General features: G+C 38.7%; 1 protein-coding gene across 2 annotated transcripts in view; it reads left to right on the top strand.

Moving 5' to 3' along the window:
- PPP1R1C (protein phosphatase 1 regulatory inhibitor subunit 1C) overlaps positions 1-19206 on the top strand; it is a 924837-nt gene that overhangs the window by 613586 nt on the left and 292045 nt on the right. For both annotated transcript variants that reach the window (XM_044075257.1, XM_044075258.1), the window contains exon 4: positions 15440-15500. In XM_044075257.1, coding sequence (XP_043931192.1) covers positions 15440-15500 — 61 coding nt within the window. The remainder of the gene's footprint in view (positions 1-15439; positions 15501-19206) is intronic.

The raw sequence follows: 19206 nt of genomic DNA, 5'->3' as shown, positions 1-19206 counted from the left end.
GTCTTAATGAATGCCACAGAGTATCATTACAAAAGGAAGCAAATGTTGGAACAAGTTGATACCTATAACAACCTTAATGTAAATCAACTTAATAAAATAATTATTGACATGAAGGTTACACTTTATTAATTTTTGATGAGTAACATAATTACACCTGACCTGTATAATTACACCTGACCTGTATAAATATTTGTTGGTAGAGAAACCATTTGTACCTAGTATTAGAGGTTTACCGAAAATCCATAAGGACATTTTTAATCCCCCCCTTAGACCTATAGTGTCGCGTGAAGGTTGGTTGACCGAAACATTATCAATTTACCTAGAGAAGCATATGAGAATTTTTGTTGATAATGCTGATCCCATATTGAGAGACACATGTGATTTTGTAGTCACTTTGTCTGAATATACACTTTCAGAGACCTTTCATGTAGATGTTATTCTAGTAACACTTGACATGGTTTCACTCTTTACCAGCATTCCGAATGATGTAGGCATTGAACTTGTTAGAGATTTTATGAGGTCTGACAATGTTGCTGCTGACACGATTCAGTTATATTGTTTTTTATTAGAACTTGTTTTGAATAATGTTTTTACCTTTGACAATCAGTACTTCCTTTAAATGAAGGGAGTGGCTATGGGTACCCCATGTGCCAATTCATATGCAAATTTGGTAATGGCACAGTGGGACAGACAATACATTAAAATGAACACAAGATTCTTTAAATGCATACCTTACTATAAATGCTTTGTTGATTTTTCTTTTATGGAAGGGCACACTAGATAGTTTAAGGCAGTTCATTGAATGTATTAATTCTACTTCTATTTTTTTGCAATTTACTGCCAAATGGTCTTTTGAGAAGATTGAATTTTTAGATGTATTCTTGATAAAGAATGATGGCATCATCTGTACTGAGATTTATAAGAAGGAATGTAGAAGGAATAATTTGCTACATAGGCAATGTATGCATCCCCAGCATGTTTATAGGAATGTCCTACAGAGTAAGGGCTTGCGAGTATCTAGGCTGACTAGTTTACAGTCTAGTTTTGAAGGAGCCCTTTTAGAATTAAAAGATGAGTTGAAAGACTATGCCACATAAATATAATAGATTAGAGACATTAGATTTTGTAGATAGACATATGAAAGGTAGACCATACTATAGAAAATATGATAGTGTCAATAATACTAGATACAACACTAACAATCCTAGACCATTGACTGAATGTAGGATGGTGACACCTTACACTAATAATAATAAGGTTATACATGCTATTGTTCATAGGTTCATAGGTTGGTACTAAGCTATCGGCCCTAGGGCTTATACAAGCCTAGCCATAACAATTCCCTGGCTATTTCTTCCCACACTATTTACTTCCCTGGTATAGTGCAAAATACCAGAGCTGAATCAGGGTTAAATGAGGCCCTAGGCAGGGTAATAGATTGGGCCCCCCCAAGATGCCCCTCCTGCAGCAAACTCCTATTGCTCTAGCAGCAGCCCCCTCCCCAGCCTTTCCAGTGTTCCATTACTTGGCTATCTCTCCTCAGTTACCATAAACACTGTTCAGACCTGTCAGCGTGCATACTGATTTCTTATTTACTTCTACAGTGATTATAGATATTGAAATAAAATAGCACAAACACTGATGGCCATTTGCTAAACAAACAATACAGACTCGCAATGAAAACAGACTTAGCATGAGCAGTAAACTTCTCTGCCATTGAAACTCAGATTCATTGAAAAGGCATGAAAACTCACATTCATTTTGCATCTGGACAGTGGAGGACTAAGATTACTTCTGGGCTGTTTTCAAACCATAGGCTCCTTACACATTTTTAAATTCATGCATACATTTACTCATTCTTTGATTCACCTTCCTGTATTAAATTGTATTCCTTGTATATTACAGCACACTTGTTAGAGCGTGTTTTAAATTTATTGTTTTGAATATTTTTCCAGTAAGCAATGAAACAAAATTTGTGAACCAATAATGAACAAACTGCGTAATTCAGAACATTTCCATTATAAAAGTCTACTCAAACGTCTGTTATTACAATCCACCAATATCAGTAAATATGCACAATTTCTGGAGAAGTAAAAGCCATCTAAATAATTCCACATTTAAGGGATCTGTAACTAATGAAGAGGTCATTCTAGCAAACAACTTTATATTTCAGTGTTTCATCTACAAATAAAGTGCCTGATGCCCTTGAAGAATTGCCTATGTTACATTAAAAAAATGATATGCTAGTAATATTGCAATAAGGAATGGATGGCAAACTGATAACAGGTTCATAGTTATAGGTAACTCCTCCAAAGGGGGACATTTACAGGACTACAGTATCCACTCTCTTTAAAATACAAAACAGTACAGTATCAGTAATCCATCTGCATACTGTGGGAGTAGAACCCATAGCTTTCTGCATCAAAAGCAACTATATACTACCTGTTGTGCTACTAACAATGCAAGCAGACTTGGCATGAGCAGCACTAAAGTTCTCTTCCCCTGAAGCTATCAGCTCCTTATAAAATCCACTTGACACTTAACTAAATCTTGCAACTTTGCAGCACAAGAAATCTGGGAAAAGATAACATTTAAGGGGGGGGGGGCAAAGGCCCAAAACCAGGGACACATTTTAAACATTGCTTTTATAATCTTAGAAAATTTCTAGAATAAAGTGTTTTGTGTTCCCATGTGTTTCCTGAAAGACAGGAAGACTGAAACTTAAAGGGCTGTCATTATTTAGTGAATTCAGTTCTCACTGATTTACCAGAAAACCACAAACCTTAAGAGGAACAGACTAAAAATACGAACCAAATATTCTGTGAAAATATGGACAGTTAAAAGCTATGGACTGAACTCCTTGAATCACAAGTGGTGGTGGTATGGGTAAAGAATTCAGGCTCTTGTTCCTTGTACCTGAGGTTCAGGGTTTGAGCCTGAGTAACACTAACCACCAGACATACCTAAGTGGGGCATTACACACACTCACATGAATAAACATGACTCTGGTCTGGCAGCAATAAGAAAACAGACTCTGGCAGCAGAATAAGAATAAGCATGAAAATAAAAACAGGAACAAATGTGATCGGGCAGAGAACTAAGCAGAAAAAACACTCAGGCAACAACTGGAAAACTCTCCTTAAAAGCTGTACCTCTACAGTATTTTAAATTGCTTGGGCAGGCAGGAACAGAATCACAGACGTACAGGAACTTTGTAAAGAAGAATGATGCATGGCTCCTCCTTAAAGAAGACATTGCCTCCATGGAGTTTTTTTTTTTTTTTTATTATTGTTGAAGCCTCATGGCCAGGGTACACCCCCTGCCACGGAGGTCGTAGGTAATTTCCTATGTCGCTTAGTGCTGAGATCAGGCTAGACATTAATTTTTAGTTTTTTAAAAGTGTGTGTGTGTGGGGGGCATACCCCCTCGCCCTATGGTTCCAGTGCCATCCTATCCCCTATTTCCAAATTACTTGAGAACTTTGTCCACCAACATCAATAACCAGCTTCTAACCCACACTCAACATGGCTTTAGACCAGGTCATATTGCCTCCACTGCCCTTCTGTCCTTCCTTGAAACAATCAACAATGCCCGTGACTCCAGATACCTCGTATCTACTCTTTTGACCTCTCTAAGACCTTTGACACCATTTCTCACAACCTGCTTCTTTCCAAACTGTCTAAATTAAACCTATCCCCCCCTCCATCTACTGGTTCTCAAGCTACCTCACAAACAGGCAACAAGCAGTTAAATGGAAAAGAGCTACCTCACCCTTCCTCAACACTTCCACAGGCATCCCCCAAGGTTCCATTCTAGGCCCCCATTATTCAATATATTCATAAATAATTTCTACCATGCTATCCCAAAATCCAGCCTTATTCAATATGCAGATTTTTCCACTATAATCTGTTCCTCCCCTTCCATTACAACTCTCAACAATCTAACACAAGCCGCCTTCTCCTCCACTGAACAGTAGATGCTAGGCAATCATCTTGCCCTGAATGCATCCAAAACCAAACTTATGCTATTCAACACCTCTAAAACATCTTCCCTAGACAAACAATTCTTCTTAATTACCAGCAAAAATAATAACCCCCCCCCCAGAACTAGTCTCTGACACAAAACTGCTAGGAGTTATTATCGACGACCAACTAAAATTCACAAACATATACAAGCAAACATAAAAAAAAAACATAAAAAACTAGGTATGCTCTACCGTCATAGTTGCTTTATCTCTCCCACCACCAGGATTACACTAGCCAATACATGTCTCATCCCACCCCTTTTATACGGCGTTCCCATCCTAACTAGCCTTCATTCTTTCCTTACTGCAAAACTCTCATCCTGTAATAACAAGATATCAAAATTTACTGCTGGTCATAGAGCCTTCTCCCACCACTGTAACTCCCTTCACCAACTTAATTGGCTAGAGCTACCTAACCTCCTCACCTACAAATCTCATCCAAGCACACAAACTCATTCACAACCCATCTCTCTGCCCCACCCTAGCAAACACCTTTGAAATGCACAAACCAGATAGATCACTAAGATCTAATTGCCAAAACCTAATTAAATTGCATAAACCTTCACATCCAGCTGGGAATCCCCTGATGTCCTTTTCTCTAGCACGCCTCTGGAACTCCCTCCCTCCCTCTATCCACAGTATTTCCTTATTCAAAACCTCTCTGCACTCTCACCTTACTTCTGAATGGAAATGCTCTTGCTCTCATCCAACCTAAAGGTAGACTATTCTGTTTTCTTAATACTTCCTAACTCATTTCTTGCCAGTCACTACCTAGTACAGCACTCCATCCTCTGTGATGTTATTTACCTACAACTGAAAGATCCTTCTGAATGGAAATGCTCTTGCTCTCATCCAACCTAAATTCAGACTATTCTGTTTTCTTAACTCCTCCTAACTCATTTCTTGCCAATCACTACCTACTGTAGTACTCCATCCTGTGATGTTATTTACCTACAACTGAAAGGCCCCCCCCACCACAATCTAAAAGAAAACAAACATTTTGTTTTGTTTATAGGCCCTAGGGCCTATACAAGCCTAGCCAAACAATTCCTCGGATATTTCTTCCTACAATATTTACTTCCCTGGACCCCTATCTAGCAGGGTGACTGACGTGATCCCCGGGGTGAATTTCCTTTCTCCCATCCAGTCATCAAGGTTCCTTTTGAAAAGGACCAAAGAGGCACTCTGCTTGACATGTATGGGCAGGCTATTCCAGAGTCTGGGGAGTCTCTGGGTCAGGAACCTATCCCTTCAGCATATTTTGTTTATTGACATGACAAGATTTAGATCCCTGGAGTGTGTGGCTCTGAGGGATTGGGATTTCTTTAAGTGTAGCATGTCCAACAGCTCTGGGTTTGACATGGCCTTGTATGTTAAGCACAAATTGCCTCGGAGTCGACGATATGTGAAAGAGTATAGCTGGAGTTTTTTAAGGCAGTCAGCATAGGGCATCTACTTTTTTTTCTAGTTGTTGCAGATGTCTTGAGAGATACATTCCAAATGGGGCATTGTATTCTATAATGGGTCTAAAGAGGGATGAGTACATTGGGACAATGACCTCCATTTTTCTGGATGAAAAGCCCTTAGTGATGAGGTGCGCCACATAGAAGGATTTCCTGACTGTTGTGGCAATGTGGTTATTGAAGGTGAGAGCACTGTGCACCTGTGTTCCTAAGCCTCTTATCACACTTTCAGTGTTTAGTGTACTGCCACCTATGTGATAATTCATGGGCACATGTTTTTTCCCAAAGTGCATAACTATACATTTCTTGGCAGTGAGCTTGAGCCCATGGCTCTGGCACCAAGCATCTGTTTCTGTAAGGCCCTTTTGTAGAATATCCACATCATTTGGGGATTCAATCATGGCTCCCAGTTTGCAGTCATCTGTGAACTTTGTTAGCCAGAGTCCTTTAGTGTTGGCCTGTACTTCAGAGAAGTAGATGCCAAACAAGAGCGGTCCCAGGACTGAACCCTGAAGTACTCCAGTTGTCACTTGTCTGGAGATGGATTTGAAGTCGGCTACTTTTACAGTGTGGGCTCTGTCAGTAAGCCAGTTGGCAACCCATCAAGTGATGCAGGGATTTATGCCCAGCTTAGTAAGTTTATCTATGATTCCAGAGTGGGGGATGGTGTTGAAGGCCTTGGTGAGGTACAGATAGGCTGTGTGTACTGCCTTACCCTTGTCCACAGCTCTGGAGACTAATTCAAAGATGTCAGTCAGGTTCAGGAGACAAGATCGGCCCTTCACAAACCCAAACTGGGTGGGGTCCAGTGTTTGAAGGTTGCCAATGTCTTTGTTTATAGGTTTCATGATAATACGTTCCATGCCCTTGCAGATCAGCTCGTCAGACTGATGGGACGGTAGTTCCCGGGATCCAAGGTTGATCCCCCCTTGTGGAGTGGGATAACTGTAGCAGTGCGCCACTCAGTGGGCACGAAGCCTGAGGCGAGGCTATGATTAAACACGACACTTAAGTGAGGTGCCAGTTCATTCTGTAGTTCATGTAGTATACAGCCCGGGATGTCATCAGGTCCCATGGATGCTATATTCTTAGCTATGCAGAGTGTGGTTTCTTCCTGTGTGGCCGTGATTACCGGAATTTGGCAATCTTTTTGCATTGAGATGGGCCCTTTAGAGGGTGAGATGGGGGTGAAGTTGGCACTAAGTCGATCTGCCAGGATACTGGCAATATCCTTGGGATCAGTATATTTAATGTCATTTTGTTGTAGCTCAGAGCAGATCTGAGCATTGCCATTTAGATTCTTCACATAACTATAGAATGCCTTGTGGTTGTCTTTGGAATCTTTGGCAATTTTATTTTTATAACTAGCCTTGGAGGATTTTATGAGGGATCTCAGCTTCTTACCAAGGCTGATAAGGGAGATTTTTGCATTCTGGGATTTTTCCCTTTTCTGCAACAGTTTCTTCCTTCTATTGTATAGTTTGTTTATGGCAGGGGACCACCAGATTGGCTTCCTTTATTGAAGGGGAGTGTCTTGGTTCTATTTGGGATGGCACGATTCATGCACAAGTGGATGTGCTTGTACAGTGCCTTAATGTAGGATTCAGCAGTCGAACTTTCAGCTTCCGTCTGCATGGGTGCGATGACGTTTGTCACTTCTGACTTAAGTAGCATGAAGTTGACTTTGGAGAAGTTTTTTATGGAGGTTTCCTTACTGGGGGGTGGGGGTGGGATGTGGATGTCAAAGGTGATTTGCTTATGGTCAGACCTGACCAATGAGGGGGTGACCACTTGTGTGGAGCATCTATCTCCCATGTTGGTAATGACCAGATCTAGGATATTGGAGCCCCTGGTGGGACAATGGATTAGTTGATCCAGGGCATTGGAATTTATGAATTCCAAGAACCGTTGGGAAAAGGTGTTGGTACCCGAGTTGTTTTCCCAGTTAATGGCAGGGTAATTAAAATCACCCATTATTAGGATGTTTGGTTGTGTCTTAATATTTTCCAATATGTTTAGAAAGGTGCCATGAGAATCTTGGGGCACAGTGGGGGATCTTTAGCAAGCTACAATTTGGATTGCAGTCTTACCTAGTGTTAGTTGCACCTGGAGAATTTCAGATGTATTGTGTTGGACAACTAGCCTGGAGGTGTGAATATACTTGGTGAATATGGACACTCCTCCACCTTTAGTGTTTCGGTCTTGGTTTGGTGGCCGAAAAGTGGTGTAAGAGTTGTAGCCTGGTATTGCAGGGTTGCTATCTGGAGTCTTGAACCAGGTCTCAGTTACTGCACAGATATTGATGCTCTCCATTTTTAGGAGTGCCTCGAGAGAGTGCATTTTGAGGTTTAGACTTCTAGCATTGAGTAGCATTACCTTTAGATTTTGCATGCTTGTATCTGTTATAGCGGTGGTTTTGTCCTCTGAACCTTGCCTAAAAAAGGCACTATAAAGGTGGCAAGAGCTTTAGCCAGTAAACTGAATCCTGGGGTAATAGGTGCAGACCATCTCCAGCAAAACATCATGGTTTGTCGATCATGTCGTCCCAGGCAGACAAATACTGGATCCCCTTTGAATAACACCAGAAGCTTAGCCAATTGTTGAAGTCAATCATTTTGTCCTTATACTGTGGTATCATTCTGGGCGAAGGCAGGATGCTACTCAGGGTTAGGGTCATACCTGCTTGGGCCACATGATCCGAGAGCTCTTCCATGTCTCTTTTCATGTAGTCCAGGGAAGTATATCTCAAGTCATTTACTCCAACGTGGACAATGACAGAGTTGTATTTGTACTTGTTGTGGAGTGACTTGGGTGCATGCATTATGTGGCGGATCCTGGCACCCGACAGGCAGCTGACTGTAATTTTCTCCTTAATTAGCCTGGTGAGTGGGACATCAGTGTACCTGACTATAGAGTCACCTATGACTAAAGTGTTGGGTATGTTGTCTTGCCTTAATGGCTGTTGTTGGGTGGCACACTGGTGTTGTGAGCTATGTGTCAGTTTAGTTGTGACTGGTGTTTGCGTTTCAGCCTCGGAGGTCCTTGTTGCTTGGGCAGGTTAATGTTAAGGGCCTCCACATATGTGGGTTTAGTGTTGCTATGTGTGGGTGTTGATGGTGTGGGTTTTGAAGGGCTATGTGTTGCTTGAGGTGTAGTGCAGGTGTTAACCTTCTTTTGACTGTCTAGCACAATCTTGGCTGGAGACAGCTTTGCTTCCAGTTTGGCTATGTAAGTGCATCTCTCACAGGTTGTAGTGTTGGGTGGTAGGAGGAGAGGGTTGTCTGTGTACATGAGGTAGTTGCTGCATTGCCCCAGTATGCCCAGATTCACCAGGAGGACAGGAGAAATCACTGGAAGCTGACCCTTGGACATGCCTATTTAGATGCGTTTTTTTGTAAAGTACAAGAGCTGTTTTCCCTTACCTTTGCAAGGTACTTTGTAATTATAGGCTGTTTAGTACCTACTATTAATTTCTCCTTATTAACAAGGAGAGTTGAGTGCTTGTATCAGTTTAAGGCTTCCTAGAGCAAGTGCTAGTCACAGGGGTTCAAATTTTAGTGCTACTACAGAGAAACCAGCTAGTTCTAAGGCAAAATTTGAAGAGCAGACTTTCTGGCACCTGCAATAGTTTAACCGTAGCCCTGCGGTGCTGCACAATGCGAAAAATGTGCAAACACACACATTTTTAAGCCAGAAAGTTGAAAGGGATAGAAATTAGCCCAAAATGGCTAATAAAATTACAATTTCAGAGCTGGAAACAACTCCTCCAGTGTTAGATAGGCAGTACAATGCTCACCACTCCTACTGGTAAGCAGTAGGCTTCCCTCTACCACAGCAAGGTCTGGATAGCTCTGAACACAGAAAATAAAGTCCTGAAACCAGCAAAGCCTGGGATCTGGAGTATGCTAGCTGGCAAAGGTGGGAAACAAGCAAACAATATAGTATTTTTTTTTTTTTTTTTGGTGGGGGTTGGTTAAAACAGGCTAAACAATACAATAATACAGTAAATAAATACAGTAAATAAATAGAAAAGGCTAACACACTTGAGTGTGTAGCCCTAAACATAAATGCAATTAAAACTCTACAAAATTAGCAATTTAAAACTTTTTGAATGAAGCAAGGCAAGTGCACAACTGAAAAATTATTTAAGAAGCAGTAATACAGTAGAATATGTAGCTAATCTACATATACAGAGAAGTCTAAATATACAGAAAAGCAGCTAAAACACACTAAAACAATTCAGATGCAGTGCAACCTAGAGCAGTTGAGTTGTAGCAATATTAAGACAAATACAGTTTTAATAAATGCACTAAAATATACTCTATATTTCCAAAATGGTTGAGAAGCACAGTCAGAACACAAGGTGATTCAGGCAATTTTTTTTGTAAGAAAGGGAGAAAGGAGGAACAGAAGGAAAGGAACTAAGTGGGTTGGCCTTCTCAGATGTTCTCTCTGTATTAGGTAGAATGAACTAATGACACTAGACTGGGAGGAGTGTCCCAGATCAAATTTACAGTAGGGGCGGGCAACTGCAAATCCACCAAGTATAACAGCAAAACACCATTTCCCCTTGGGAGTTTTGATCAGGGGAAAGGCTTAGCATACCAGTGCTGTTCAGGCAATATGCAGCTTTGCTTCTCTTTTCTAAAGGATAATATGGAGAATGTCTTCATCCTCATTGATGATATAGAGCAGCCTTTCTCAAACTGAAGATTTCCTGGTGGGCCGTGAATATTCTTACTAAATAAATATCCTGGCCTCTTCATGCTAAGTGTGAAAACACTGCATAAAACAAACTGCAGCATGGTTAAGCAGTAATGGTTTAATTTATTGTGCTAACACTTCCGTTAACACAATAACGGAACCGTTACTGCTTAGCCATGGTTTTTGCAGTGTTTTCACAGCTCTTCCTGCTAATCCCCTGTCTGTATGTGATTTCCCATGCTACAGGCAGGTGTTGGTTTGCTCACACCAAGTAAGAAGTTGTTGATTGTATACGAATGAGCCAGAACCTGGATTCCACTCTCAAAGGTAAAAGATATGTTAATTGGGAAGTGTTACTGTTTTGGCAGGTGAGCTAAGGGAAAGGGAATTATTGCATAAAACTAAGGTGGATTATTTTGGGCAAATCATTGGATTTACATTATCAATATGCAGTAGAGGGAGGGCACAGAAACTAAATTCCTTCATGTAACAGGCTGACTAAACTACAGGTGGTTTTCTGTCCAGTGTTTTGTTTTTTTCTCTGTTGCGAATGTCATTAAAATAGGAATGAAGTGGTGTTTCTTTCTTCCGTCAGAGACGCATCGGTGATTGTTGTGAAGTGCATGGAAGAGAGACCCCACTGGCAGTGAGAGAATGGCAGGTGCCTTGGAAAACATGAAGAGCAGTGTGCATACCTCTCAACTGTACAGATTTCCCAGACTGTCCAGATTTTTGCTTCATTATTGTGGTCCATTTTTTCATAAAACTGTGGTTTTCTGACAAATTAGTGGCAGATCATTAAATACTGAAGTTAGAAAATGAGAGACATTGGAGATTTAGACTTCATACCCTTCAGAAAATTCATGATAATACAAAACCTGTTATTCTATCAACTTTCTAAGTTTGTATGGGCAATATTTAAAAATATTCCCTGTTTTTGGGCCTTTTTGTCCCACTTTTATTTATGGTTTTGTCCAGATTACTTGCTTAAGAGGTTGAGAGTAGGGCAGTGTGGTAGTTTTTGGGAAATGCTGTTAGAAAAGAGAGAAGCAACCAATGAGATGTGTTTAGCTTGCTCATCCTGTTACTTCCTGAGTGGAAGAGCCTGAAATGTGAGTCACTGTTTTCCTACTGCGTTATGTACCAGGGGTTGACAAAAACATGGCGAAATGTACTTTTAATTGCAACCTTGCACTGAGACACTAGTTAGGGTTTATGCTTCCAAATTAGTGGATGCCTAATAATACCTATGAAACATTGCAGCAAAAGGTGGAATTATGAGGTGACAGATGTTGTTAAAGGTGAAGTAATTTGCAAAAGAATTGGTGTTTTCTATAACTGTAATGGATCTCATAGGCATACCTCTCAACCTACCCTGAATCTCAATTTTTTTTAAATGTTTTGATTAAAACAATCAGTGAGGATTAAAGTTAATACCTGACATTAGAGTTTCATACTTATTGTACACAAAATGCATGCTGATAAAAAACTGTTGTTCTATTAACTTTTCAAGTGAAAACAATATTCAAAACTGCTCTTTATTTTGGACCTTTGTTCCTCTCGTTATATTTGGCTTTGTCCTTGATTCTTAAGCAGATAAGTTGAGAGCTTTTCTGGTAAAGTGTTTGAGGTACCTGCTGGAGTTTGTTAATTGTCCATGGAGTCAGTCTGTTGGATTTACTTAGCTGTAGTCTGTCAGAATGGTTACAGCTCTGGGGTTCTTAACAATGGTTCTCCATGAAATGTTTAGATATGTAACACTGCTGGTTGCCATGCATTGCATATTATTATATATTATATGAATTAAGATATATTCGTCAAATGGCTATTAAAATTTTGTTTTTGGGTGACCTCAACCACTTACTATTTTTGTGGAGCACTGGCCTGCTTCTATTATCGGATTACTTAATAAGACAGTACTAGGTGTTTCTTTTCTAAAGTCACTTAAGTCACTTGTCTGTCAAACTTTCTTGGCTAGATATAACAAAGGAATTTCTCTAATGTAATCCATACAGTAGTAGCCTATCCATCACTAGAACATGATGTGAGATGCAGGTTTTGCATGTGTTTTTATTCAGTACATTTACATTCAAGTAGGACTATATTTTATTGTTAGTTGGGAGATGTATTCTGAAGCAGTGTATTACACTTTAACTATATTCTTGCATAGTTACCCTATCTGTCTCACTGACTTACTTTATTATTCTCACTCCAAAGTCATTCTACCTCTGAGAAGGAGTGGCTATATATATATATATATATATATATATATATATATATATATATATATATATATATAGTAGTATTCAAACCCTTATGTAACACTACAACATAATGAGGAAATGGCTACAAATAAGTAATACAATGAACAGACAAGCTTGAGCAGATAGTAAATAAGCACCTGAAGGAACCTAGCTGAAATACTGGCAACGATGTATTTTTCTTGTAATTTCTTCATTGTGTTTATTACTGTGTTGCTCCAGAAAAAAAAATAATTGTGCCTTGAAAATAAAAAATAAGGGTTTTAGAGTTATTTGATAAGCATCAGAACTCATTTTCAGATATAGAAAAGGACTGTCAGCAGTTAACGATAGCCCTCCCCATCAGAGGAAGTGGCTACAGACAATCTTACACTGAAATGTGGCCCCCAACACAAACAGCTTACACACATCACCTCTTAGCTCCCGGTAGCCTCTTCTAAAAAGTGTAACAAAATCAATAAAGTTCTTAATAAAATGACACATCTCAAAATCGTTACTTTGAGACATGGCTCTAGAAATATCTCTCTAGTATGGGAAGGACACAATGATGTTTGGTGGTGGGGGGACATCATTAAAAGCAGGAATACCATCATGGAAGGAAAAAATGGAAATAAAGAAAGGAGAGAGAGATGGGTGAAATACTCAAGATGTGAATGATAATTTGGCTTGACAGAGTCATCTGTTGGACTGACTGGTTGTAGCCAGTGTTTGTTCAATAATTTTATTAACTACTGCTTATGAGCCTTATATGTATACAACTGGTCATGCAGTAAATACAGTTTTCATACAAATGGCCATTACACTGGTGTCAGTGACATCCCTACATACCATACCTCCCAGTTGTCTCTGATTTTGACTGTAATTTTAGATCTGCCCTTCTTAGTCCCTCCTAAAATTGATGACTTTTGGAGAAAAGGTGGTGAATTACATGTAAAATAAAACAGATAGTCAGGAAATACAGTGAGATTAGTTAAGCGTTGTTTTTCTGCATTTGTGTGATAGTCAGGAAATACAGTGAGATTAGTTAAGCATTGTTTTTCTGCATTTGTGTGAAACTGTATAATTTTTATATCTCCTGTGATTGAAACTCTGGTGTTTATTGTAACTAGAAATTCAGTATTTTCATGTTTTTTATTTTATTATTCATTATTACATATTTCTACTGGTATTTGAAAGCAAGTAATGCTATTCTTCACATTAATTCATGTAGTATATATTTTTTCATATGTACTCACTTAATTCCATGAATAAATAATTATATACTTTACAATTATGTCTTGGTATTATTCACAGTATATATCCCAACTTCCAATTTTTCACTCAACTTAATTTTTAGTTGGAATCAGTTCATGGCTGACAATAAATGCAAATCCCATAGTTTTACACTTCAATGCGGCATTTATAGGCTCACCTGTGGCAGTAAAGTATGACCTATTTTTAAATATGAGTTATGGAAATGGCTAGTGGGCCACTGAGTTATGTGCTTTGTCCAGGTTAGCTACAATCATAAAAGTTTGAGAAACATTGATGTAGACTATATTCATCAGTGGCCTGCTTGTAACCTGTTGATGATGAACACCTCTGAAACATAGGCAACAGCCACGTGAACTACCTTGAAGGTAGTCTCTTCTGTGGTGATGTTTAATCTCATCCTTTATGATGGCAATAAGCTTGATGTTGTTATCAAGGTGTGTAGCTTAGGATTCTTCTTAGACAATTGGCTGGCATGTAGGGATCAGGTATCAGCTGTAGTAAAATTTACTCCTTTTTTACACCTACAGTAAATATCCAGGACATACTTCTCAACTTCTGCACTCAAGAATCACAGGGAGAAGGAGCATTATTGACGGATTGCAATCTTCAGTGATTAACCAGAAAAATTAACCATTTTATGAGAGTCAGTACATTCATGTGTATTAGTTGGGTTTCATAGTTAGATGTTGGGGCTTTGATCCACTGGAAATCTACATTTGTGTGGATAGCTTTTCACGGGTGAACCTGAGGGTCTTGATATCTTCAGTATTCAAGTGTACACACAGACCCATGTTTAAGTCATGACACTAAATATCTCAAATGTCAAAATAATGTTGCATCTAGTGCCAAGTGTCATAAAAACCTGAAGAAGTTCCAAATGTAATAATTACCTTACAATGTCCAATTTTAATCTTACCAGCTCAAGGTATTACTACTAAATTTTACAGAATTCAGCACAGGAATGAACAGAAATTCAGTACATCTATCTCATGTGTCTGCATTTTTGCAATATCTATACAGCTTAAACCCCAATTCCTTTATCTGGGTAGGTTAATGAAGAAAGCAAACTGGCTGTATTCCTGAAGTGAGGTACATCTTCCTGCCTGGTCTTGATTCTTGACTCTGTAGCCTGTGTAAATGAATGAATTAATGAATGACCAATAAATGACCTTGACTTTAGAGACCTGCAAAATAAGTAGGCGAACACAAATAATATTTTGCAAGAAAGAAACAAGTCACTTTAATAGAAGGAACCAGTAATAAATGTTACTTTAGAACTGTATTTTGCCCAATTATTTTGGGGACAGCCTTAGTTTCACTTAGCATATTTTCTGTCAATTATACTATATGCCTTAGCAGCCTGTTTTATGTATCATAAAAAGTATATATCTCTTCTATACATGATTCATGCAAGTAATTTTCAGAGGCAAAAAGGAAAAGTAACTTCATAAAGCAAAGTCTAGTTTTATTAAGCCCAGGTACTCAGCCAGAATTGCACATTTTGTGCATGAATATTTGATTAATGGCTGAAAACATGGATATTACATTAAGCTACCTCTCAACATGTTAGAATTTAAGCTAAGAAATGTAAAGTATTTTGAATTACCTCTAGTTTAATACATTGCATACACTACTTCTGGAATATAGTAAGGTATGTCTCAAAGAGATGACATTATTTAAGCAGTGGTTTCACTTCTGCACTATTTGCTAACAGATTGCTTTTTACATTTTAGTCACTGGATTCATCTCCAAAACAAAGGAAGCAGAGCGTATATACACCTCCTACTATGAAAGGTACTGTTCAGGTACTGTTTCTTACTGTGTTATTGCATGCCTGCATTTTACTATTACTATTCATGTTCACTTCTTACTAAAGGGGAACTCAGATTCAAACAGCGTGTGTGTGTGTGTATGTGTGTGTGTGTGTGTGTGTGTGTGTGTGTGTGTGTGTGTGTGTGTGTGTATGTGTGCGTGCATGTGTGTGTATAACTACACACACATGCACATATGAATATATATATGTGTGTGTGTGTGTGTGTGTGTGTGTGTGTGTGTGTGTGTGCCTCTATATATATATATATATATGTCAGTCCTTTGTATCAGTAGCATACAGAATTAGATACTGAAATATTTCAGAGATGTAAGCACCAATCAGTATGTTGCTGAATATATATAAAAACACAAAAAACCTTAGTGTACAGAACTTCTTAACACATTGTTTTGTATATTTTAATGAATGCTGCATACTAGTTTTCCCACACTGCCATTAAGTGCACTGTTGTGTTCATGTTCGAGATATTGCTGTGGATCAAGTTCCATTCATCGGTCCGTCAATCCATGCATCCATCTGTTTTGAAAACCATTTTTCCTAGTGAGGATCACTGTGGTGGTATGCTCATTTGGCTAAACCAGACGTCCCTTTCCACATTAACACTCTCCAGAGCAACATGTGGGAGCTGCAGTTCCTTCCAGGCAAAGGGCTTCATATGGTAGTCCTGAGCATAAGTTTCACAGTTTCCATCTGCATGTTGTGTCTGTAAGTAAGTTGCTTAAACCAAGATTTAGCCTCCAGCAGTATTTAAAAACATACTTTTGCTTAATTGTTGTATTAAGAAATAATTGAAATATGTTAGAGGCGGATCATTTATTCATCGTGTCTGAGTCTGACCCAGTATCTACTCACAATGGATCATATCTCATAATCTCCTTTTAGAGATGTATATGAGGTGGACTAAGGAGGCAGCTTGACTAAATCCTCTCAGTTTAGGACAGCAATGGTTCTACTATGACATTATCCTAGATTGTCTTAAGTCCACATTCTATCCTTGTACTGAGCTATGCTGTGAAAGAACCCATTTCTGCCACTTGTATCCATAATTACTTGCTTTATGTCAGATTATCTCTCTATAACTGAGAAATAACTGTGGCCTATAAGAACATCAACTAATGCTAATTTTACTGTATTAATTTTTACAGCTAGCTGATCTTTCTGCAGTTGATAAATGTTTGTGAATGTCTTGAGTTTCAGTCATCACTGAAAGGGTGGGTTCATGGACCACTTCACTTATCTGGTTAATAGATGTTAAATAAAGTAAATAAGTATATAAACCTTGTGGCCATAGGTGAGTATGGGCACACAGATTAGACAGGAAACTGAAAGCTTCATTCTATGACAGCATTTTCACTTTACCTCTACTGTTTTGTAAAACAATTGTAGCACTATCGCTGGCACAGTCATCACTTAGTCACGCTCCCCAGCCGCTCTACCTTCATTTGTGAACAAAAGGTACTTTATCTCCTCTGCCCAAGGTAAGTTCTCCCCCTACATACAGAAAGGTAGAGAACCATGATCAGTGATTATCAGGAGCTGATTTTTCATCTCATCCACTTCACACTCAGCAATGAACTCTTTCAATACAATTTGGGAATTACAGGTGCTTGCATCTAAGAGACCAGCATCTTGTGCAAACAGCAAAGATGCAGATCTTATGTCCACAAACTGTATGGTCTCCAGACCACAGTTGCATATTACTGTACTGCCAACTAAAATCATGAGAAAAGAAAGGAGGTGAGGCAAACCCTTGATGACATCTTACAGCTGCTGCATATTTATTTTAGCTATTTCTCACCTAGTGAATACTGTATGCCCTCATGAAATAATGTTTTATTATATATTACTCACTAACATTAGTTACTGTAAATAAAGTCTAAGCTATGTCTTCAATGTGCTCTTTGTACTAGCTTGAGTAATGAGTAATGCACTGTTTTTTTATTTATTTTAAATGCTGCCATAGCAGAAAGAGGCCATTCAGTCCAGTCTACTTACCTTAACTAAATAAGAAATTAAGTATATAAGCAAGAGAACAAAGAAATAAATAAATATTCAACAACAATGAGAATGTGGACATCCCTATCACTCCTCAGGTATAGGGCTGAATGGCATGCATCAAAGGTCCTAGCATATATTTTGTCTAGATATTTTATAGATGTTTTTGCCAGTGTTTTGAGTGTTGAGCTAGTGTGAGTTAGATCAACTTAATTAGACATATATATATATATATATATATATATATATATATATATATATATATATATATATATATATGTAGATATATAGACATAGATCTGCATATATGGAAGCCATGAGATTAGTCAACTAATGAGTTAGTCAACAGCACTTCTTTTCTGAATTAATTTGGTTGAAAGAAGAATTGTGGATTTTTGTGTGCCATGTGATTTGCCAAATAATGATTTAGTCAATAACTTTTTTGCTGAATTAATTTGGTTGAAAAGAAAGCTGTTGACTTTTGTGTGTAATCGCTATAAAACCAGTGGTGAGGAATCTGCCCTTTTCCTGGTATTATATGATCTCAGAGATGGTATATTTAATTAGTGGAGGGGTAAGTGGGGCTTGCCCCCTATAAAAAGGAAGTTTTTGACTAACATGCACAGAGGTTATGTCTAGGAGCACACACAGTGTGCCTTCATTTTTTTTTTGTCTATTTATTAACTGCTGTTTCGATTTAAGTAAGTATACCCATATATAGAGAGAGTTGTGAGTAAAATCTCTCAACAATCCTGAAAGCAAAACTAAAATATGTAGAGCACAATATCCTGAGTGAAATATGATTAAAGACTAAAAGATCACATTCTCATTACTACATACTTCCTAGTTCCATGTTTCTGCAGATAGCCAGTCCTCCAACTCTTTTCACACCCACTTCTCAACTGATTTCATGTATTATAGAACTGTATCAGTGGTGCAGCAGATAGCACACTTGCCTTTGGTGCAGAAGGCCGTGGGCTCTACTCCCAGACCAGGTAGATTGACTACTGATACTATAGTTCAGCATAAGCTGGGTGCTGCACTCCTGATTTTGTCGTCCTTCAGGTGAGATATTAAACTGAGACCAAATCTGCTTGAGTTGGTGGATTTGAAAGATCCCATGGCACCTATCAAAAAGATTAGGGGTCCTTTATTTATTAAAAATATATAGTTTACAAAACTAATATACATATTTATAATATATACATTATTTACATATCTTACTAAAATAGCATCCTTTCATTTCATAGGATCATAGGAGGTTACTAGGCTAATGGCCCTGGGGCCGTTACAAGCCTAGTCAAGAGTGCATCCCCTAAAAGAAACCCAAGTCAGCATCTGTCACCCCTGTCAGTGAGGGGCATAGGTGTAATCCCTGGGACAAATTTGTATTTTCTTATCCACTCATCAAGGTTGCCCTTGAAGAAGGTCAGCAAGGTGCTCTGTTTGATGTGTATGGGAAGTCTATTCCAGAGATGGGGCAGCCTCTAGGAGACAGACCTGTCTCTCCAGCAGGTTTTGTCGATATTGCATATTAGATTCAGCTCTTTTGAGTGGGTAATGTGTGAAGAGTTAGACATGGATATGAAGCATCTCTAGTAGGGCAGGGTCTGAGATTGCGTTGTAGGTGAGAAACAGATCACCCCTGAGCAAATCTGTATGGTACTAGGTAGA

The sequence above is a fragment of the Protopterus annectens genome, chromosome 6.part0 (assembly GCF_019279795.1).
Source record: "Protopterus annectens isolate FY-2018-M chromosome 6.part0, PAN1.0, whole genome shotgun sequence".
Classification (NCBI taxonomy): Eukaryota; Metazoa; Chordata; order Ceratodontiformes; family Protopteridae; genus Protopterus; species Protopterus annectens.
Note: the sequence above shows the minus strand (reverse complement) of the source record. Positions and strands in the feature narration are given on the sequence as shown.